General features: G+C 39.5%; 3 protein-coding genes across 4 annotated transcripts in view; 2 read left to right on the top strand and 1 right to left on the bottom strand.

Moving 5' to 3' along the window:
- The first annotated feature begins 9 nt into the window (after positions 1-9).
- Positions 10-15,049, top strand: rrp12 (ribosomal RNA processing 12 homolog). Its single transcript, XM_077494493.1, has 34 exons — positions 10-225; positions 744-973; positions 1,081-1,164; positions 1,647-1,723; positions 1,803-1,908; positions 1,986-2,102; positions 2,202-2,340; positions 2,405-2,535; positions 3,917-4,015; positions 4,108-4,199; positions 4,284-4,395; positions 4,526-4,626; positions 4,713-4,827; positions 5,654-5,796; positions 5,882-6,003; positions 6,079-6,143; positions 6,251-6,413; positions 6,491-6,645; positions 6,738-6,805; positions 8,794-8,887; positions 8,965-9,123; positions 9,285-9,365; positions 9,442-9,547; positions 11,377-11,484; positions 11,648-11,805; positions 11,883-11,974; positions 12,101-12,256; positions 12,330-12,499; positions 12,625-12,723; positions 12,795-12,841; positions 12,924-12,999; positions 14,366-14,433; positions 14,532-14,614; positions 14,697-15,049. Exons 1-34 carry the CDS (start codon positions 87-89, stop codon positions 14,797-14,799), a joined length of 3,858 nt encoding a protein of 1,285 aa, XP_077350619.1. The 5' UTR covers positions 10-86; the 3' UTR covers positions 14,800-15,049.
- A 1,202-nt stretch (positions 15,050-16,251) lies between these two features.
- Positions 16,252-24,056, bottom strand: part of antxr1d (ANTXR cell adhesion molecule 1d) — a 30,958-nt gene continuing 23,153 nt past the window's right edge. Inside the window, exon 18 of the mRNA XM_077494495.1 lies at positions 16,252-18,102. Within this exon, the coding sequence (XP_077350621.1) occupies positions 17,800-18,102 (303 nt within the window). The 3' untranslated portion in view covers positions 16,252-17,799. The remainder of the gene's footprint in view (positions 18,103-24,056) is intronic.
- Positions 19,239-24,056, top strand: part of znf488 (zinc finger protein 488) — a 33,444-nt gene continuing 28,626 nt past the window's right edge. Inside the window, exons 1-2 of one of the 2 annotated variants that reach the window (XM_077494497.1) lie at positions 19,239-19,309; positions 22,311-22,470. The gene's annotated coding sequence lies outside the window, so the exon portion shown is untranslated. The remainder of the gene's footprint in view (positions 19,310-22,310; positions 22,471-24,056) is intronic. The other variant, XM_077494498.1, reaches the window with a different exon arrangement.

The following is a 24,056-nucleotide window of genomic DNA, read 5'->3' as shown; positions in this document are numbered from 1 at the left end:
GTGGCGTGACGTCATCAGACGAGCGACAGAGTCATCTGTGTGGACCAGCTAAGGGAACGCACACAGCAAGCAGCTGAAGCGTGAAAATGGTCAAGTCGGGGAAACTTCGATCTGGGACGGGCTCGAAACTCAAACGATGGAAGAAAGGACACAGCAGCGACTCCAACCCGCAGACGAGTCGACATCGCCATGCTGCTAAAAGTCGCTTCTTTAGCCGACCATCCGGTAAAGTTCTCTCTTTAGCACATGGTTAAGGGGCTGGGCTAACTTTAGCTGATGCTAGCCAGTTAGCTTCAATACACAGCTTTGCCATTTTTATTTGGGTTGCTTAAAAGTGTTCTGCTTAATTCAAGTTTCCTCTCTTTTATACATGGAAAGTCAGCAAATGCACGAATTGGCGTTTTACTCATTTAAAACTGTAAAGGTAGTTTAGCGCAGGACAGGTTTACTTAATGTTTTGGTCTGCTGAGTGTATGACAGACTATTTTTATCAAAGCATTTTTTTACATTATTAATTGTCTTAATAGAATACGTGTAAACTTTGTAAATGCAGTTATCTTTTAGCATTTTACCTTATTATTGTATCAAATTACAGTAAAAACGTAGTGGTTATTTTGCCGTGACCGGCAACTCACCATCTAGTGTTATTTTTGCGAGAAATTCTGCACTGGCGTCACGGGTTCATGGAGCCTGCCTATTTATTCATTTATTAAATTTATTGGGGTTTTGTGTGTGTGTGACAGGAAAAAGTGATCTGACAGTTGATGCGCTGAAACTCCACAATGAGCTGCAGACGGGCACACTGGAAACCAAAACATCGAGCCAGAAAGATGCACGCATGGAGGACGAGCCGGATCAGGCGCTGTCGGAGAGGACGTCGGGCACCTTCCTCAGCGGCCTCTCAGACTGCTCCAACTTGACCTTCAGGAAGGTGCAACGCTTCTGGGAATCCAATTCGGCCGCTCACAAAGAGGTAGGAAGATGTCTGCCATCTCAAAGGAACCTATATCTTTTGGATTCTGTATTTAGGATTCTGTCATCACTTGTAATAGTAACATAGTTTAAAAATGTGCTTTGCAGATCTGCGCTGTGTTGGCAGCCGTAACGGAGGTGATTCGCAGTCAGGGAGGGAAGGAAACAGAAACGGAGTACTTTGCTGCTTTGGTATGTGTGCTGACTTAGCGGTGATACTTTAGAGTTTGAGCACAGTCCATGCCGTGATGCATGGATCAATTGTAGTCCAAACTGTCACCACCTAAAACGTTAACTGTAAAGGCTAGCGATACATAGATATGTTTTTTCAGGGCCGATACATTTTATTAGTAGGCAAGTCAAGTACGGCAATAACCGATATTTGGAGCTGATATTTATTTTCACCAAAGGGGGAAATATTGGCATAAAAAATTGGGAAAAAATACTAATTCCAACTCTTAATTTCTTTTGAATTTTTGAGCATATAATTCTTGAACAACTTTTAGGGTTAGTAAATCAGCATCTATAAAATTTAAAATAATTATTCCCTGAAGTTTTTTTTTTTTTTTGGGCAGAACATTCAAAATGGCCAATGCCGATATTCGTCAAAATGCTGAATATCGGCGCCTGGTACAGTCAATATTAGTCAGCATGTGTGTATGTTGTGTATGTAGATGACCACCCTGGAGGTGGTGGATTCAGCGGAATCACAGGCTGCAGTGGCGTACCTCCTCAACCTCACCATGAAAAGGTTTGCCCTCACATAAATTGATACATTCATGTCAAGTTGTTCAAGAATGAAATGAATAAATGCCATTGGCTGCTTTCAGGGTCCCCGCCCCGGTGCTCATCTCCAAATTCTCGGTCACCAACAAGGTTTTGATGGACATCATGTCCCAGCAGGCCTCGTCTGAAAGATCCTCATCTCTCAGATGGGTGAATACAATCTCTTTATTTGTTCTTAGTTGTTTTCAGGCACATCAGGTTGATCATCTTGTTGCTGTCCTTCTTAGATTTTGTCGTGCTTGGCCACTCTGTTGAGGAAACAGGACACGACTGTCTGGACTTATCCATCCACTCTTCAAGCATTCTACGGGCTACTCAACTTCACCATGGACAGCAAACCCAAGGTCAGCTAACTTATTTCCTTTTTTTTTTTTTTTTTTTTTTGTAGAGGAAATATCCATCTGTCCATTTTCGGGAGCGCATGTCCACATATGTCCGTGCAGGTGCGTAAAGCGGCGCAGCAAGCCGTGTGCGCTATCGTCCGAGGGAGCGACTTCCTGTTTGCAGACAACGCGCCCACCCATCACCCCGTTGCCGCGTCCACAGCCAAGTTCTGTATCAAGTTGATGGAGCAGGCAGGAGGTAGGCCACTTTTTCTACCTGCTTGGAATGAATATGTTGATGTTGTGTTATTCTCCATGTGCAGGGCGGAGAGAGGACACCACCACCACGCTCCACATGCTGGGCCTCCTGAAGGAGCTGATGTCATCGTTCCCCCTGGGGGCCATCAAGTCGTGTTGTGAGACGTTGCTGCGAGTCATGACGCTCAGCCATGTGGTGAGAATGTTGTGGAAGCTCTGTTGAAAACAAACAAATTATCTAATATTTGTGCATGCAAACAGACGTTGAAGCTGACCTACTGAAACTGAAAAACAGTCACTATCTGGAATGTTTTACGTTTTAGACTTAAGATTATAGAAAACAAAACATAAGAGGCTAACAATTATTTTGGTAATCGATTACCAGTAATCTGTTTTTTGTTTTGTTTGTTTTTTTGTCGCTGTATCTGTATAAGAAAACAAATTTTTAAGTGTTCATCCGACTGGCATTTAAATTTTTTAATTTCAATCTATAAGGGTTATCTTGACTTTTTTTTTTTTTTTTTTTCATCGAGTCCACCTCCAGTGGATGAAGTGCCCTAAAGGGCATACTCGGCTAAAATATGTCCGTCCACGATTAGTGCAGATTTTAAACATTGAAAAGGGCCAAACTATACCGTACAAAAATTAAACTGCACTAAAGAACTAGCCACCAGAGGGTGCTAGAACTGCACAAATGAGACTCAACCTGCCTTTTTTTATTTATTTATTTTTTAAAACAGATGTGCTGCTTTTAATATCGTGAAATGACAACAACGATATTGTGGTGGTTTTAATATCACGATATTATGATATTGCTGTTAATCGTTATATCCCTAATCATCACTTGGGACGTGTGTGACCATACTAGATTTTTGTAAGTCCAACTTAAATATTTGGCAACCTCCGTAGGTTGTCGTACAGCTCACTATCCGGCAAGCGCACGCTGCACCTTGACACTAAATTAGAGTTGTAAGTTAAGGTTTAGTTAAGGACCACATTTTTTCACGCAAATATATTGTTGTTAAAATTGTCAGAGCAACCTGAAAACTATTTTTTTTGGGGGGGGCCAATTGCATGGAGCCTGCATGCTTTGTGACATGCTTTCTGTTTACAATAAATGAAATAATTAGAAGGTCTGTACTGTTTTATATTAGTAACAAATAAGAAATTATATCAAATTTAAAAAAGCAACTTGTTGATGACAGCAATACTCATTTACAAAGGATTATGAGGGCTCCAGCAAAAAATATTACGAGAAAAAAGTAAAATTATATTTTAATACTTTTGAAACAGTCATTTAACAAGTCAATAGGAAAATCATCCTTCCCAAATACTGAATATTTGATTAATTTAAATCATAATGTGTTGTTCGTCTCTATCCAGGCAAAGTAAAAATATGAGAAAAAGATACAACTTTATTCCCATTTTAGTCTTTTCAACGTGACCCTAATATGCGATGTGTTCCAATATTAACAACAGTTACTTTTTTGTTCTTTATAGTTCACATTGTATGCATATTTGACTTCATTTATGTTGCTGCAACAAGATGACAATTGCTATTGTTTATCTGCGTGAAGCTGGTGACCGCCAGTGCCATGCAAACTTTCCACAGACTCTTCAGCGGGAAGCCGGGCACCTCAAGTCTGTCACCTGAACTCAACGCACAAATCATAACTGTAAGACTGGAGCAACATAAAAACAAAACTTGTCCTTCTATGGATTATGATATGAATTATCTTCTTTTTTTTTTTTTTTTTTTCCTCTATAGGCTCTGTACGACTACCTGCCCAGTGAGAATGACCTGCAGCCTTTGCTGGCCTGGCTCGCTGTCATGGAGAAGGCGCATGTTCACTTAGCATGGTAACACTCAATTAATAATTTTTCTTGGGACTTTTCAAGTGAGTTGTCTTCACGTTTCAATGAGTGAGTGCGTCTTTTGTGCAGTTTGCAGAGTTCGCTGAGTCTGGGCCACCTGCCTCGCCTCTTTTCGGCCGCCATGTCCTGCCTGTTGTCACCTCACGTGAAGGTGGTCTCTGCGGCCGCCAGTATGCTCAAGGTAAAGGAGTGTCCGCGAAAGAATGAAGTAAAATATGTGACACCCACTTCACAGTAAATATTAGCCTTATCCACAGTGTATTTGGCACATCCTCCAACTTTCCAAAACCTGGTTTATGTTCATATTTCAGATGTTGCTGACTGAGTGCGTTGGTCCGCGTATGGAGGAAATTGGCATGATTTCTGCAACGACCTCTGCAGGGAACCCCTCCTATATCTGCAAAATGTTTCGGTTAGCAGTGCCGCTTTCATTTTGAAACAATTTACAGGAAATGACGTGATGGTAATACGTGCGGTATTTTCATGTGCGTGTTTCAGTGTTGTAGAGGAAGGTTTGTCCTATCGCTTCCATGCTTCCTGGCCTTTTGTTTTGCAAATTCTCGGCTGCTTCTACAAGGTTGCGGGGAAACATGCGCACCCTGTCATGACCAAGGTACAGTGATATAGGTGGTAAATATGATCTAATGTCATAATATTCATACTCGTAGATATATGGATTATTGACTGATTAGGATTTGACCAGAACCAGCACAGTTAATTTATTATTTCAGTATTATCTACAATTTAGAATACTGTATCTATAATTTAGGACATGCCTCGATAATGGGAAGCTTTCTACAATGGTCACACCACAACTTAAATCATAGTTATGAGGCTAACAATTAGCCATCTAAACAAAACAAGCTAGCTAGCTACACAGAAAATTATAATGAAAATATGTATTTGTTTCACAAATTTAATATAATTTTTTTAGGTCATAATGCATGATGTCTAAATATGACCACGACATAACAGTTGCTAAATGGTAGTGATAGACAAATGAAGCTTCATGAAAGCTTCATGACACACTTTTGGTATTTTTTTACTCGTCCTGATGGCACCCTCACTTTCCATTACACTAGCCCCCAAACCAAGAGCGGTTTAAAAAAATAAAATAAAAAAACGCAAGTGCTTCATGAGGCTTCATTTCCCCATCACTAATAAAAGGGTAACATAATTGTGACATACTACAAGCCTGATAGCTGATTCCGTGGGTTCTTGACTGTCTTGTGGATCATAGAGGCTCCTGTCGTTAAATGGATTTCAAAATAATTGGTTATTTCTTTTTGCTCACTGCTGTAGAAGGAAATGCAAATTACCAAAAACTAATAATTTAATCAATATTGTAAAAGTTGTCCAATGCTTTGTGGCAAGTGATTGACTCACTTTGTGATTAAATTTAAGGTCAGTGCCCCCCCCCCCCCCCCTTCTGCTTGTAGTCTTTGCAGTCTCTTGCCGACCTGCGGGCCACTCCTCACTTCCCATATAGTGGTGAGCTAGATCTGGCAGTAGGTGGCGCAGTTCAGAGCATGGGCCCTGAAATTGTATTGGGAGTCGTGCCTCTCAACATCACTGGCTTTGAGTAAGTGCTGCGAGCTCACACATAATTCTAACAATAATATAATAAGTAATTTTTTGGACTTACCTGCGTTGTGTGTGGTTACCAGTGACGATCTGGAGTTCCCGCGGAGCTGGCTTGTCCCGGTCATCCGCGATCATGTCAAGAACAGTCACCTGGGCTTCTTCACTTCCTATTTCCTCCCCCTGGCCTTCGCGCTCAAGCAGAGATGTACATCTGAACATCTGTCAAAGGGTCAATTTAAATATGAGGCTGGCTAATGATTTGCCTCATATTGTGTTGTAGCTGAAGAGTTGGAACAAGCGGGTCAGAAACTGGTAGCCAAAGTCTATCAGATCTTGCAGCTTCAAGTAAGTGCTTTGTGATGTGCCCAAAAAATTCTCCATATTTAGCCATTGAGTTGATATAATTTTAAGCAACATGCGTTTTTTTTTTTTTTTTTTTTTTTTTCTCCCAGATTTGGACCATGCTTCCCGGTTTTTGCACGAGTCCCGTGGACCTGGTGGCGTCCTTCAAAGGCATCGCCCGCTCTCTCGGCACGGCCATCAACGAGCGGCCGGACCTGAGGCTCACCATCTGCCATGCCCTGCGTACCATCATCAATAAGAGCTGCACCACTGGCACGCAGAAGTTTTGTGTGGCAAGTCATAGCCTTTGGTGACACCGCCGCCTCTGATCACCTCTTCCATGTCTGCAGAGGAGGAAAAAGCCGAAGTGGGCCGCTTCTCCAAGAACTTCCTGCCTATCCTTTTCAACGTGTACAGCCAGCAGCCTGCCGACGGAGAATCCGGAGCTTACAGGATGGCCGTCTTGGACACCATCAAAGTCTACTTAACGGTTACTGAACTGCAGGTTAGCTCAAAAGCATGCAGTATGTTGATTTAAAAAAAAAACAAAAAACAAAAACAAGAGTGAATGCTAATTGAAGCCTAAATTGTCCTTAGATGATCAACACGTTTCTGCAAAAAGCCACTGAGAGATTGACGAGTACCGAAAGCACAGAGTTCACCCGGTGAGTATAAGTATGTAATATAGTTTCAGTTGTCTGTTGAAAGATAAGGAAATTACTGTGGTTGTTTATTTATGCAACTGCAGATGCCAAAGTACATATACAGAATACAGAGAATAATGGAGAAATGTCACTAAATTAATTAATACATGAGGAACACATTTGTAGTAAGAAGCAGTGCCTTCGTAACTGGTGCTGTTTTGGCTAGCAACAAAACTTACAGTAAAACCTCTGCTGACGAACGCTTAAGCTCACGAACTTTTCGCCTCAAGAACATTAAATTCACGAGCATATAGTCTCTGCTGACGAACTAGTTTTCGGCGGACGAACCAAACCATGCGGTCGAACAGCGCCACGGTGGCGGCCACGAGAAGCTGACACACGCTCATGGCGTCCCAGTTCGTCACCCCCTTTCTTTGAGTGCGGACGCGGTTTGTGTTTGATAGACATTTTGGACCATATTGAGTGTACTTTTGCTATTATGGGACCGAAAAAGACCCCACCACAGGCTAGTGTTAAGCCTAATGCTGCATTCTCACCAAAAGCGGGGGACGGTGATTCGGCGGCGCTTGTGCATTGTAGTCAATGGAGTTCGCGCCACTAAAAAAAAGCGAAAGTGCTATCACGTACCTCAAAAAAGGAGAAAATAGTGCCACGGCAGTTTAGTCCCAGGAAAGAAGTGAAAGTAGTTGGCGGTGCTCACTTTTTGTTGACTTGCTAAAGTGCTCCACTTCCTTGTTCACCAAGGGACACGCCTCCTCCGCTCCGGTGAGCACGAAAGCGCGAATGAGCGGCAACCGTTCCATAAAAACTCTACGCGGTGAAACGCTCGCAAATGAAGCGTTCCAGTTCACCTTTTCGGATTTGGTGAGAACGTAGCATAAGAAGACATTAAAGAAAATTACGATCGAGCAGAAGAAGGAGATCATTGAAAAACACGAACGAGGTGTGCGTTTGTGTGATTTAGCGTCCCAGTACAAGTACGCTAAGTCTACCATTGCTACCATCCTTAAGAACTACCATCACAAAGGTAAATAAAACGACTTTATTATACAGTACAGTTTATTTCTTTAATTACAATACAATAGCACATTTATTATACATAAAATAAGGTATATTTTTGTGTAGTTTTACGGCTTATTTAGTATAAAATTATGTTTTATAGGGACCTGGGAACGGATTATTCTCATTTTAATGGTTTCTTATGGGAAATAAATGTTCGGAAGAAGAACTTTTCGCCTTACACACACTTTCTGGGAACCAATTATGTTCGTGAGCTGAGGTATCACTGTAGTTAACTTTTGTCCATATGTGAAAAATAGTATCTATTAGGCCTGGGTATCGATTCTAATTTCCTCCAAGAGTTCAATTCGATTACGATTTTTCCAGATTCACTTCACTTCAGTTCAATCCGATATCGATTAATTATGGAACATCAATTCTTCTAAAACTCCACAAATATTAAGTTCCAAAGTAAAGTTTTGCAGAGGCAGTAATTGGCCTAATGATTTAGTTTATTAATGAAAGTGCCAATGTTATAATAAGTTAAGTGTTACACAATTTCAACATCAGCAAGGATGAAAATATTTTCATAATTCTAATTTAATAATTACAATTATGAACTTAAAATATTCTGAATTTTCTTAAAAGTGCAATAAGTCATGTCATTCATAAATTCAAGGAAACAATAACAAAGTTAAAGTTCTATTTTCTTAAGAATTTAAGGGAAAAAATAGATATTTAAATAATCGACTCATGGTTTTATGACTCGGAATGGAAAATCAATTCAATATCGATTATTCAATGTTAAACCCAACGCTAGTATCTATGAAATGTGACGTTTACTGTACAATTTCTATCAGTCTATTTTATCTTGAGGAAACAAGAGGCAGGCAATTAATCATTCAAAGGAATGAGGCACCTACTGATTAACAGTGGTACTATTTGTGGCCATATGATAAGGAGTTATATCACTGTCCACTACTTCTCAGGTTGTCAATGATGGACCTTGTGGTTGCCATGGCGCCCTTTGTGGATATGATAACAATGACGAAGACATTTGAGCTCATCAGGCCATATTTGGAGGTTTGTGCGCATGTGCAGTCAAAGCGCTGCAAACGTCAAACACGTTGGCTGTCCTCTCAAGCGCTCATGCCGTTCAGATGAAAGAACCGGGCATGCAGAAGAAGGCTTACCGCGTGCTCGAGGAGATGTGCGCGGGGGAGCGAGACGAGTGCCGTTCGTTCGTCCTGACCAACCTCGAGACTTTAAAGGCGGTCTTGCTGGAGACTCTGAAAAATGCTTCATCGCCAGCAAAAAGGGTGAGAAGATAATACAAAACACACTAGTGGGACATAACATTAGGTACACCTGCACAATCTGATGTCTCCAAGAAAATTGTACCTTTACACACAACACAGTGAGATGATTATTGAATGAGTCTCTTTTTATGAAAATAATTTTCCACTATCGCTGTCCTCAGCCGAGGCTGAAGTGTCTGATCCACATCATGAAAAGACTCGACGAACAGCACAAAGACTTCATCGCCTTGCTGCTGCCAGAGGTAACCAAACGTACGCTAACGCACGCTGTACAGGAACTGATCCCTGACATTTATACGAGCATGCTCTCTTCTTCAGGTGATTTTATGCACCAAGGAAATGTCGGTGGGCGCTCGCAAGAATGCGTACACCCTGCTGGTGGAAATAGGAAATGCGTTTGTGCGCTTTTGCGGTAACGTTCAAGGTAAACTAAAAAAGGGAAGTAAAGAGAAATGTGTTGTATGGACAATGAACTGAGAGTTTAGATTGGTACAGGGAAAATTTCACTGCTATATGATCATTTCAATAGTTAAATCATGGGATTTGTGACATATTAGCTTTCTAACTATTAACTCTTTGACCGCCAAAAACGTTTAATAACGATTAGTAAAATCATGATGTATGCCGCCAAAAGCGTTAAATAACGCCAACTACGTTTTTTTTTTATTTATTTATTTATTAATTTTTTTTTTTTTTTTTTTTTTTTTTTTTTTTTTTTTTTTTTTTTTTTTATTAAATCAATGGGAAGTGCAACGCCTTAAGGGCAGCGCTGCCTGGTCAATGGGTTGTGGAATGAAAAACACCCACTAACTATGGCCAGCAGATGGTAGCATTGTATCTCTTTTCAATGGGTTGCCGGTGTATGGAATTACAATGAAATCTGATTAAATGGAACGTTTTAAAAGATGTCGTCAATGATCAAAGCCTTTGTCTTTGTCACATTAAACCTAATTCACAGAGTGTCTCTAAACAAAAAAATATTAGTGTTAAAGTCACTGTTGACAAAAAGCTTGTTTTCTCTTTATCTTTTTTAATTTTTGCTCAATGTCACTCAAATGACGCGATTTGAAAGGGTGATTACTAAAGAACGAAATAAGGTAGACACATACTTTTTTTTCCCCCCTAATAAAAGAATAGAAGGCAAACTTTCATTTGTTAACTATATTGTACATGTAGTAAAAGCACACAATATTCTGTTTGCCTTGAACGATGGGTTAAAATGCTCGGAAATGGGCTGGCACTGTGGGGTTTGTTTTTTTGATAACGTGTGGCAGTAAAAGAGTTAAAAAAAAAAGAAAAGAAAAAGAAAAACGCATCTTTTGGTGGCTGTAAAGCTCCAGTAATAACTAGTTAAAATATGGGCTTTTATGTTGACTGATTATAATTACATGAATTTTTGGCTCCATACAAGGGTGACGCTCAATAGAAGTTAATGGAAATGCACACAAGTGACATTTTTAATCTCACGTTTGGAACAGTGATCCCCCCCCGATCAAAAAAATTATAATCTTTAACCCATCGTTCATTCATACATTTTATTAGAACATTAAAAAAATAAAACCCTAATGGTTATTGAGTTCAATCAGCAGTTAATTGTATTGCGTAACATGTGGTAGCTGAGGTCAAAGTAATGAAAACAAAAAAGATGAGTAATTCCAGTTAACTCACTCCCATTTAACTCCATCTTTCAGGCATTGTTAACCTGCAAGCATCATATTAGGCGTTTCTTCCACCAAAAGCCTAGGAACTTTGAGTTCTGGGTAAAGGGAGTTCTTGGTGGTAAAAGTTCCGCAGGGAATTTCTGATTTGTGTTTCCACAGCGTCTTGCAGTTCTCGGTAATTAATTCAAATGAGTTTGATTGAGTCCAACCGATAAACCGTTGTAAAAACAACGCCCCCAAATTTGACCAATCAGCTGTGGTCATTGCAGCCCGCCCCCTCAAAGTTCCTGCCTGGCTCAGCAGGACCCTGCTGCTGAGATAGTACTTGGATGCCCCCTGGGTAATTTAATTACCCTGGTAATTGTTGTTGTTGGATAAACGCCCAAACTGAATTTTACCAAGGTAAACTGAAAAGTTCTCCAAAAGTTCCGGCGGTGGAAAAACGCCTATTGACTCCTTGCACAAGTTTGAGATCAAAATCTGTGGAAAACTTTAACCAAGTTGTGAACAAATCAAGACGGTAACTTTGTTGAAGATGCAAACTTTGTAAATGTTCAATTAATAAATGTATTTGCCTGTGTTTGTGTTTTAGAGGCCATCAAGCAGTATCTGGTGATGGTGTATGCAGGCCTCTCAGGCCCCATCACCATGGTCACCTGCACTGTGTTGGCACTCACACGATTGGTGTACGAGTATAAAGGTATGGCACGTGACATATAGTGGCTGTTAAGTGTACACAACTTTTAAAATGCCAGGTTTTTATGGTAAAATAAAAAAAAGTTCACATTAATGATGGGGAAAAAATATTGAGAAAGGATTTATCTTGGTTTGAAATACATTCATGTTGTTGTTATTTATTGTAGACTCAATTGAGGTGTCCACCATGGAGTTGCTTCTGCAAAACATGTGCCTGCTGCTGACCTTGCGCACCAGAGAAGTGGTCAAGGCCGCGCTGAGCTTCATGAAGGTCATCCTTTTCGCCATGGACACCCAGACGTTGGCGTCTCATCTCAGCGTCATGGTACGTACGCACCATCAGTATCGCATTGTGAATAACATGTTGGAGATGGGCGCTTCTAACGTTTGTTTTTGTGTCAGTTGGATGGGATCGGTAGTTTGACCAATGACGCGAGGAGACACTTCAGAGTCCCTCTCAAGAACATCCTCACCAAGTTTGTCAGGAAATTTGGGTAAGGCAGATACATTATTTGTCGTAAATAAATATTTTTTGAGGAAGTCAAGTCAACATGTTCAGTGCGCCTCCACTAGTCTAAACCTGACTAATATTGCGTTTGTTGAATGTGAATTATGTGCAGGTTTGAGGTGGTGAAGAAAATGCTGCCTCTTGAATACTACAAGGTTATGTACAACATTCGTAAGACGGAGGCTCGCAATAAGAGAAAGAAACAAGCGGCGGAGCAACAGGAAGACTCAGACAGCGATGAGGAGACTCCCAAAGCCGCCAATGACAGGTACACTACCTCTTTGTCGGCATGCAGCGCTTAACCCGTATCACGTGAAACACGGTTGGTTTTGTCTTCTCAGTATTGAGGACATCCTGGCGGGGTCGGACAGCGAGCCGTCGGAGGATGAAGGCAAGGCTAGGAGGAAGAAGAAAGGCGGCAAGCAGCAAAAGGGTCAGGCTTGGCTGAAAGAGGGAGAGGAGGATGACCCGCTCAACTTCTTGGATCCTAAAGTTTCACAAAGAGTGCTTGGTAAGAGATATGCAGTCATCAAGATATTTTTAGATTTTCCTTATGCACTATATAATGTTATGATTACATTTTGACTATTGACAATTGATTTGAGTTTTGACTTTTGAATATTTTGCCTCCGGCAGCCACCAACCCCGAGAAGAAAAAGAGCGCCAAGGTGGCACACGGTTTCAAGGTGACGTCAGACGGGCGGATGATCATCAGAGAAGAGGATGACCAGAAAGGTAGCAGTCAACATCTTTCTTAATTGCAAGCACTCTGAAATGTTCTAATAATTCAAACACGCTTCTCACAGATGACGGCGAGATGAAAGATATTCTGGAAGAAGCTGGAGTGAAGAGCGTAAGTATTCTTACCATTGATGAACCGCCAAAGGCCAACACAATATTTTAGAATGTGCATCACTTTTGTTCTTTTATTTTAGAAAAAGACACAGAAGTGGAAACTTGGAGATGACAACATTGATGATATGGACACAGAACCACATCTCAACTATAAAGGTATACACTACGAATAAGCATAAGGAACTTTAGCCAGGTTTACTTTCATTCAATTATTGAATTATGACATTTATTAAATTCAATTTAGTTACATTAGTTATGTATGGTTTTCCTGATATTTGACATTTTTGAAAAATTGCATATAAAGCAGGACCCATAAGCAGGCTACAGTAAAAAAATCAAACTGGAAAATGGACTTGTAAATAAGAGAATACCTTCCACACACTATTCATATCTTATTGCATATTGGAATGAAGGTAAAGTAATGAAAGATATAAAAGGGATAATGATAATAAAGTACTAATCTATTATGAAGATAGACAATGTTTTTCTAAGCTAATGCCAACTGAAATGAATATAAATTCTCGACTATTAACATAATATACTGGCCATTCTTGAAAGAATAAATATTGAATACGTTATTCTCATGATTAATTGTGGAAGTGATATAAAAAAAAATATATATTCTTGATATTTGCTTTCATTACAACGATAATATAAATTCATCAAGTAATTGTACCACATTAGCCACCTTAAAATAATGAATGCATAAAATCATTAGGTCACTGATGAACAATCTTGGGTTGCTTGAAAATTGCTATATTTTTATCATTTAGACCAGGGGTGTCCAAACTTTTTCCTTTGAGGGCCGCATACAGTACAATCGAAGGATGCTCGGGCCATTTTGAAATTGTTTGACTTTATTAAACACGCTAAAACTAATAAGTTGATTAATAATGTACTATAGTTTAGCTAGTTATTTTTAAACAGGACAGTTTGGAATTTTTCTTGATTTTGGGGTGGCCCACACCCCTGGATCCCACAAGAATAGATCTGCCCCATCTCTGAACCAATCTCCACATTCAAAATCAAAGGAAGAGTAGTCGGAAATAAAATGACAAATTTTAAATTACTTGAGGATCTTAGTTAATCATTGTGATGTGTTCACAAATTAGACCTGGACACAGACAGCGGAACATGGAGGAAAACAGTTTTGCTTCTGGAACTGAAATCACTAACTTAATTCATTAAATTACAAAAAGAAATACTTTTGTTTTAGATTTAAATAGTTTCTTTGCATATCTAGAAAAACAGGCTGTATCAAAAACATTTTTTATATATACTGAGGGCCGCTAAAAAATAGATGGTGGGCCGCAAATGGCCCCCGGGCCATTGTTTGGACGCAACTGATTTAGACCTATACACTTTATTTATATATATATTTATATATTTAATGGATGCTGTTTGGTGAAGTAATTGATCTAATTTAGACATTCTTTTTTTTGTATTTTGTAGGATTTTATTTTAATGAATTCCTATCATTTGAATGTAATTAATTAATGGATTTTTCCATTGTTTTACTCAGCTGGTGGTTCGGGCATTCACAGACCTTTGGGAGGCAGTAGAGACTTTGGATCAGAGTACAAGTCAAAGGTGAAGCAAGCAGCATGCAGAAAACACAAAGACAGCCTAAATCGGCGTAAATATAACTAGATGGAAATCTTACTTTTTATTTGTATGGTTTTTGACAGAAAGGAAAAGGGGATGTTAAGAAGGCAGGGAAACTGGACCCTTACGCGTACATCCCTCTTAGGAAAGCTCAGCTCAATCGCAGGTATGAACGCCATTTTCCAAACCATATCGTTCACAGAAGATGTCAGTGACATGATTTGTGTTTATGTGCTCTCCTCAAACAGGAAGCGGGCTAAGCTGCAGGGCCAGTTTAAGGGCATGGTGAGAGGGGCCCAGAAGGGGGCGCTGTCAGGTCGAAAAATGCAGAAGAGCAAGAGGAAAGCCTGAAGATCATGAATGACTCTTAGAAGAAGATTCAGATGTTTGTGTGTGTTTGGTGACGTCATGTATGGCTTGTGTGCATGTGAAGAGGACATCAGTTTGTTTTAAACTGCCTCTATTAATGCTAATGCTGCTCTTCACATTGAGTATATGCAGATGCAAATACTAATATGTATTTCCTTTCTTGTCCACCTAAGAGCAGTGTTGTCTTGTGGGTGAGATCAAGTGTTAATAATAAAAGAATCTTTAAAGAAGACATACATACTCTACGTATTAGGGGTGTGCTCAAAAAATCGATACGGCAATATATCGTTGCGGGCCTCATTACAATACATGTATCGATACACAGGCATCAGAATCGACATTGCTCGTTTACTTTAAATAGGCAGTTAACGTTTGCCTTTGCAGCTGACATTGTACCTAAAAATAAAAACCAGCAGCGTCTTTGAAGTTAATTAATGCAAAAATAGCTCAACAGTGATTGGACACTGTGTCTTGCTAAGAAAAATGAAAGAATATCAACATTTATTTACTTATAAACCTAACATGGCACGTGTGTCTTAATGTACCAATTTTCTTAGATTTTGTTTAAAAGCGAAATAGAATGTGTTACATGAAAAAATGCTGTTTTTATTTCCCCAAATATTTCAAATAAGCACATTTTAGAGCTGTAATTTTAATACTTTGATATTTTTGCTCATATCGGCTCATGCCTATTAATAAATGTTCCCAGTGTATCTGTGAAAGCTGCTCCCTGCTCTGCAGTGCGTAGACCAGGCATGCCGCTTGGTGGTAAACCAGAAGAGCTACTAACAAAAACATTTTTGTCAGTCAGCATAACATATAACATATCCTTTAGGTATACATATGACTGTTATTATGAATGCAAGAAAATTAATGTATAATATCGGGATACATATTGCCTTGAAGATCAAGTATTGGGATACATATGTATCGCGATGCGTATCGTATCGTGACCCCCGTATCGTGGTTCGTATCGTATCGTGAGGTTGGCGGCAATACCCAGCCTTACCACGTATGCATTTTTTAAAATCAAAATTTCAAACTATTTCATATGTCAAGTCTGTGACATGCTGTTGACGATTATCACAAGCTAATGTGCATCCAACAAAACACATAGCAGCTCTGCTTACCTTTTAACTTTTAACGTTGTCCCCCCTGCTGAAATTTAAACTTAAAATATGACTTTGAATACACGCCAATATAATTAAAAACAAAACCTCATGTTTTGCATTGTGACTCCATAAATGTCTCGGATGGATTATTAGTGTCCTGACAGCAGTTAAAAGCCAATTTGTTTAATTCCGGGAAAAGCACTACAGCACTAAATAATAAATGTCATAAACCGTCTCGCGGGCAAATTTTTGCAGAAGCGTCTGAATAATGCAGATATGGATCACTTTTATTAAATGAAAGCAGTTACTCATAAAAAAAACAAAAACAAATTAGTTTATTGAAGTTGTTAATACAGAAATAATACAAATGGATCATTTCAGTCAGTAAAAGTGAAGAGAAAAGCGTACTAAAGTTGTAACAAGACCACAAATTGATGTCAGTCTGAAGGGCTTGCTTGCATTTAAAAAAACAAAAACAAAAAAAAAACCATTACCTGAAAAAGAGAAACCCTATTTTTTAACTCAGACAAAATAAATACATCTGTAGAAACTGCCCTGCAGTTGCAACAAGAATTTGAGCTGTTTGGGAAATGTGAAAGGACCGTCCGCCAAATTTGCAGCAACTCAGAGGGTAGTCTACATTTAAAACATCTTTCAATTTACTATTCATTACAACACTTAATTGTTTTATTAAAATCTCCTATAATAAAACAAAAAGCAAAGTTACTCAGACAGAACCTTCTACACATTCCAGAAAGGGCGAGCAACCTTTTTCCTATGAAAGGCCATACTAAAAAATAATGCAATAGACCAGTTTATTATCAGGGTTTCTGCGGGTCATTAAAAAGCATTACAATGTTGGTCAAATTAAGGCCTTAATTACATGACATTAACTCATGTATTAAACACAATGTTATGAGGCATTAGAAATTTAAATTTAGAAATAAATGTAATTTTAAAAAAAATGTATTGGTGATTAGTTATAATTTAGAATGAAAAAAATGGCCTGGAGTCCACAAGTTGCTTCATGTTCTCACTACCAATTGCTTCTAATTTGAAAGAAAGAAAAAGTCACCAACGTCCAACATAAAACACTAATGCCACCTAGTGACAAACAATTACCTCAACACAAATCTGATTCAATTCTTCACTCCTTTAACTGTTTTAATTTATATTTAATTTCAATTAACTTAATTACTATAAAATTACTTTATCAATGTACTAAAAGGTGCAACCAAATTTGTTTGGAAATCATATTTGTCCACTTTTGTGTTAATAAGAATATGAAAAACTTGAAAATGTATGATTGTGCAATTTGAACAGATAATGTGCGATTTATCACGAGTTTACAGTTAAAATCGTGATTAATTACAATAAAAAATGTAATTGACTAACAGCCCTAATATATAAACTATGTGTATGTATGAGTGAGTGCGTATGTGTTTTTGCAGTACGACGTGGGCATTAAATTATTTTTCAGTTGCCTTAAAAATGGCACTAAAAAGCATTAAATCAGATTTGCTGATACCTGCAGAAACCCTGATTAACTTGTGATTAGCACATCTGCCTCACTGTTCTGAGGTCCTTGGTTCCTATCGCTTCCAGATTCCAAAAACATGCATGTTAGGTACACTCATAACTGAAGAATCAATAGAGGTTCTCACCCCGCCCCGCCGTTCTATAATATCCTAAGACTTCTACATGCTGTCTTCTTCCTATTAGTCACCATGTGAGTACTGAAGTAACAAAATGGTTTGCATGCCAGGATAAATTCAGTATGTTCTTGCTGTCCAGCAACAAAGCCCACAGGCTTGCAGGAATTGGACCACTTTCATCATCATCATCATCATCATCATCATCATCATCATCATCACAGCCTGGGAGGGGGTCTGGAAGGAGGCGGTCCTGGGGGTGCGCGGGATGGCGGTGGCCCGGGAGGGAGTCGTGCCACGGGAGGGGGTGTGCGTGACGGAGGCGTGGTGCGGGGCCCTCTGGAAGGGGGCTTGGTCCGGGGGACCGAGTTGGAGACCAGGGGTCGCTGCTCAGCGGGCGCGGGAGGAAGGGAAGCGGTGGGAAGGGGCGAGGACGGGGGTGAGGGGGCTGCGCGGTGGGCGGCGCGGGTGTAGGTGGCTGAGTCGCTTTCTTTGACCCTGTGGAAGCGTATACAGCGACCCTGGAGAGACACAACAGAAATATTCATTTATATTGTACGTCATAAAAATAATCAGTATCGATAATTACATAGAATTTAATAAAACAGTTTTTTTTTTTCACATTGTTTGTGTTGACTCATTTTGCCCATTTATAGCAATAAAGTGGCGCAGATATTTTCCGTTTCCTAATTATTGTGAGGAATCATTAATCGTAAACGAGTGTCATTAACAATCTTTTTACAATTGATTATCCAGCGATTACTTGGGTCATTGCCCCACCCCAATTTTGAGGCATACATTTTTGTGTCAACCAATTTTGGTCTTCGATCCAAGCCCAAATAATAATTACATAAAAGTGACAATTTAGTAGGGGTGTTAAAAAAAATCGATTCGGTGATATATCGCGATACTACATCGCGCGATTCTCGAATCGATTCAATAATCGGCAGAATCGTTTTTTTGTTTTTTTTTGTTTTTAGGATTCACACCTTGAGCATGGAAGAATGTTATATGAACGGAACATTAAGCCATAATATTTTATTTTAATGCTGTTCAAACATGAAACAGATTACAACCTCTATAAGACTGAAATTTCAGATAAATAAATAATACATTTTCATATAAATCTTACACTCTACAAGCTTACTGATTAGTATTTTCTAAATTTGAATGAAAAAAATCGCAACAATCGACTTATAAATTCGTATCGGGATTAATCGGTATCGAATCGAATCGTGACCTGTGAATCGTGATACGAATCGAATCGTCAGGTACTAGGCAATTCACACCCCTACAATTTAGTGCCATCTAGTGGTGAACTAATCGACTACAGGTCGACTACTTCCTGAACTGAACACCACTCCTTTGTTTCCTGTCTTTCCTGATTGGGCAACTGATTAATCCAGGTGTGTCTGGCCATTGTAGTCATGGTTACCGAGGTCAGGCACACGTGGATTAATCAGCTTGTGCACTCATGAAAGACAGGAAATGAAGGAGTGGTATTGAGTTCAGGAAGTAGTGGATTTGTGCAAAGAGCCCTTTACCTAATATAACTTGGAGTGAGCAATCAGCCTGGTGAGCAGGAGCTAGCCGGAGCGGTTAGCAGGAGTGGCTAGCAACAATTCACTGGAGCCGCTAATGAGCGGCGAGAAGAAGAAGCTAGCAAGAGCTAAGCAAGACAAATCTCGGGACTCAGCGACGACCACCTGCAGACCTCAGTCGTGGAAGGTAAGCGGCGGTCGACCTTGTGGGTCCAAGTTTCAACACTAGCTGCAAGCCGAGGCTTACTATGTTTACAAAGTTCATCTTCAGGTATCCACAGCGAAACATGTCAGCCTCCTGTTGGTGTGGCACGACCTATGTAAGATAATTAGCGATAACTAGAAATATGATTATATTAAAAAATATATACATTGCCGTGATATATATATATTTTTTAATTAATATTATTGAAATTAATAGTGGGGTTCATCACTAGATGGCACTAAACAATAAACATCGTCCCTCTTAGGCTTTCGTGTTTGGCATTTTTTTAAAGGGAAGTCAACACAAAACATTTTTTTTTTTTACAATAAAATGTTTTATGCATCCCCACTAGTATATATAAATATTGTGTTGGTGGAATATGAGTTAAACAGCTGTATTTATCCATCTGAGGGGGGCGGCCATTTTGCCACGTGCTGTCGACTGACGATGACAACAATGTTGCTCAGCTCTCGGGTAACAACCAATCACAGCACAGCTTCAGAAAACAGGTGAACTCTGATTGGTTGTTGCCTGAGCTCTCAGAAACATGTCATCTCTCATATTGATGTCATCTTCAGTCGACGGCAAGTGGCAAAATGGCTGCCCCCTGAGATGGATTAAAAACGGCTGGCTTTTGCTTCATAACTTATATACCAAAAATGTCATATTAATCAGAATGTCATGTTTAGACTGGTGAGATCACATATAACATATTATTGTCAAGAAATGTTTAAGGTTGACTTCCGCTTTAAGCGAACGAGCGCCAGCTCAGCCAAAAGACGGCCTTAAGTGACTTGCGTCGCCGCTCGTACTGACAGAAGCGAGACTGTTTGAGGGCGGACAGAGGCGCGCCTGTCTTCCCTTCACACCTGCGCCACAATAACTCGCAAAATTAGGCGCACACTTACGCAGTCTTCCCCTTTCCCCCTCCTGTGCTGTGACACCAAACAGAAAGTGCTTTATGTCTTATGCGTTTGCAACATAAAGGGGTATTTCTATATATGCCCACAATAGTTAACAGAGGGCGCTAATCATGATTTACAAGGCAGCAAAGAGTGGGACGCTTCTCTTATTGTCCTCATTGATGGCTGGTTGCAAAGTCGGTGGTGTTGTGAGGGATAGAGAGGGGGCTCTCTGTGTCCTTGGTGGTCTGATTATAACACCTTATTAAACAGAGAGGCCCTAAAGTCACACAGGGGCCATTTAGATGCCCCGAGCAGCAGTAGCTTTGTGGCTTGAGGGGCGCCATTGTGCCAGTGCTTGTATGTGAGGGGCTGCGTAATTGATTGGGGTCAGCCTGCTCGAGGAGAGGTGGGGTGACCGCCGGGGTCTTGTCACCGGACTGCGGAAAACGGGCCGCTTTGGGAGCAGCGGTACAACACCAGTGAGAGCATATGGACACAATGAGAACACAAGCTCATGAATATGTGTGTGTTTGTGCGAGTGTGAGCATGCCGCCGCCACAACATATGGCCTGAATGGACCCTCTGGCTCATGAATAAACAGAAACAGGAAGCTTCGAGAGGAGGCTGTAAAAGAGAGTACTAAGACAAAAGGGGAAAAAAAGTTTAACTAAACTTGGTTGAATGGGTATATTCTGAGAGGACACTTGTTAAAGTGTCATCTCCAGACAGAAGATTCCCATTCAGCCTTTATCACATCTCAACTGGTTACGCACTTTTTATTGCAGCTCAGCTTAAGAAAACAGGTGAGCCGTGATTGGTTGTTACCTGAGCCCTAAAACTGTTATGTCATTTTCAGTCGACAGCAAGTGACAAAATTGCCGCCCCATGAGATGGATAATAACGGGTGGATTTTGCTGCTTAACCCATATTCCATAATCACAATATTAATCAAATTATCATGTTTAGACTACTAGTGAGGCTGTATAGAACATATTTTTTAAAGAAAATTTAGGGTTGACATTTTCTCTCTCTTTTTTGTTTTGTTTTTTGTTTTATGTTACGTTGTTTTGTATCTCATCATGTTTGATTTGTAGCTGAGTTTGAGTTGAATATTCACCATATCAGAAGTACTAAAAATGTGCAGAACATTTGTTCAGTCATTGTATCATATTTTAATAATAAATATATTTAGTACTGTATAGCTTTTGGAGGATTGAGGAAGTGTATGAATCGTGTAAATAAATGATCAAAATAATGGCGATCATTTATAATTCATTAAAAAATAATCTAATATACCTACTATTTATTATTAATTTTATCATTATTTTGTATTTTTCCTCTTGTTTACCCCTTTGTCAACCCCCTCCAAACCTCTTTTCTTCTTCTTCTTTTTTAAAAAAACAAAAACAAAAACAAAACACCTCCAGCATTCCTTCCAACACCACATAGTCTCTTTCCAGGACTCAAGACTCTGCCCTTCACATACAAACTCACAAATATGATCCAGTAAATATGCTGCACATTTACATTTGTGGCCGATACAGTAAAGAAGAACATGAGAGGGGAGACGCACGTCTGTCCTGACACCTCAGCCCGTCATCAAGCATGACAATATCGCCAAGCACATGACATATTTCACAGAAAGCCAGGATGTAAACATGAATGTTTGTAGATTCTCCACTGCGGAAATAAAAAAAAAAGCAATAAGGCAATCACACTTTTGGGATATCAACCAATCCAGCAAAGGAAACCATCAGTCATGATTTTCCATCACTTTTAAACAGGCAACAGGTGGAAAGGAGATTCAGTTAACAGCTTGAGATGTTTGCCTCCTGCTGCAATGGAACAATTCACTATTGCAAAATAATTATCTGAATCCTTATCCATTTTTTTTTTTTTTTTTTTTAAATAGTACCTAAATAAATTCTAATCGAAATCTAGTCAGCTTGTATTTGTTGTGTAAATGTATTCAAATTAAGCGCTAACTTTTTGTTGCTCTGGTAACAAACATGCAACATTAAATAATTTAAGACTTTGATTTGAGGATATTTAAACAACTCTCATTTTGTCATACACAGACGAACCAATTGGACTGACTGGCGTGGCAAGCGGTAAAAAAAAAAAAAAAAAAAAAAAAGCTGGGAGAAGCTCCAGCTTTATCCTGAATGGGATAAGCGATGGATGGATGCTTTGGACGTGTGGCAGACATTAAAAGTCGAGCCTTAAACGCTACAAGAGGTGAGTGATAAAATGTGTTGGATGAAATTAGGGCCAAGTGAGGCTTTAAAGCAAAGTGATTGGCTGACGGACAGCGTCGGGGTGGGGGGTGGGGACAGGATGGCAGGGGACCCTCTGGTCTCTGCTGTCCTGTGTGACGGAGCATCCGTGCCATCAGCTGTAGGGACAAAAGAAGGGAATCTCTTGTGTCACAATATGGCTCTTGGCCTTTTAAACTGCCCATCTGTTTGTGTGACGCTCACTCGGCAGTGCTGACACACAACTTACAGTGACAAGCACCCCCCCACCCACACACACACACATATGCAGCACAGATACATAAAATGTAAAGACAGTGTGTGGCAGAAAGTGGCAGCACGCTGATGGCCGTTTGCAGATGCAGCGAGGTAAAAGTAACGCGGGGAGAAAGCCGAACGAGCACTCCCTTGAATAAATGCTCAATCTTTCCAGGTTTGTTGTGATTTTTTTTTTTAGTTCACCAGATGTTAAAAAAAGCCATGTTTCCATCAAGTAGATTGGCATTGAACAGTGGGTGGCAATGTGGCCCAAAATAACCCAAATTTGCAACATGAAATGGTTTTCCAATGTATAATGTCACTCATTGGCATTTGTATGGGGAATTTGAAACGTGAAATTTTGAAGTGATGTTTGTATTATTGTTCTAATCTGATTTATGACTTACACTTACTTATGTATGTTTACGCCTCATTTGTTTGCTAGAATTTTGTGAAGTTGTCGTTAAGCAAGTTAATTCTAATTCAATTTGTCTTTCATATTTTACTGCAATCCTATAAAATGATAAAACCAAAATATTTATGTATAATATTTGGTATTGTTTGTTGTAATGCAAATTAATGTTTGTTTGTTAAAAAGTACAATGGAAGAAGAAAAAAAAATAATCATATCACAATCCTAATATTGGGGTATGAGAAGACGGCCATTTTGTTACTTACTGTGGAATGAAAATGACATTACAGTTGGTCAGGTCTCAGGTAACAACCAATCACAGCTCAGCTTCAGAAAACAGGTGAGCTGTGATTGGCTGAGCCTTGAATAACTCTGATGTCATCTTCAGTGGACAGCAAGTGGCAAAATGGCCACCCCTGAGATGGATAAAAATGGCTGGATTTTGCTTCAAAACTCATATTCCAAAATGTAATATTAATCAGAATGTTGTGTTTAGACTAGTGAGGTCACATCTAACATATTGTTGTCAAGAAATGTTCAAGGTTGATTTCCCCTTTAACTCATTCACTGCCTGTCATTTTAGAAAATTTCAACATTTTCAATACCCATGTGATATTATGTTCAATAATTATATATAAACCGAATCTACCAAATGACAGAATAGATTCCCTACTTTTTGCCTCGTCCCGTTCTTTTATAATTGACAGTAGAAAAATGTAAGTTTGCCAAAATACAGCCATTTCTCCCAAGGACTCTGAAACTGTGTTTATTTCGTATAAAATGGGGCAATGATGTCATCTACCGGTGGTTGGGCATCAGTAAAGTTGTTTGCAAGTTTGACATTTACTGTGGAGCATAATCAGATTAGCCCCCATTTATCCCCGCTCTAAAAAATACAA

Source organism: Festucalex cinctus, chromosome 14 (assembly GCF_051991245.1).
Source record: "Festucalex cinctus isolate MCC-2025b chromosome 14, RoL_Fcin_1.0, whole genome shotgun sequence".
Classification (NCBI taxonomy): Eukaryota; Metazoa; Chordata; class Actinopteri; order Syngnathiformes; family Syngnathidae; genus Festucalex; species Festucalex cinctus.
Note: the sequence above shows the minus strand (reverse complement) of the source record. Positions and strands in the feature narration are given on the sequence as shown.

Excerpts from the sequence above, each read along its gene's own strand:
- rrp12 (XM_077494493.1), top strand. The coding sequence starts at position 87 with ATGGTCAAGTCGGGGAAACTTCGATCTGGGACGGGCTCGAAACTCAAA. Across the intron at positions 2,103-2,201 it reads CCATGGACAGCAAACCCAAG|GTGCGTAAAGCGGCGCAGCA; the intron begins GTCAGCTAACTT and ends ATGTCCGTGCAG. Across the intron at positions 9,366-9,441 it reads TCGCCTTGCTGCTGCCAGAG|GTGATTTTATGCACCAAGGA; the intron begins GTAACCAAACGT and ends TCTCTTCTTCAG.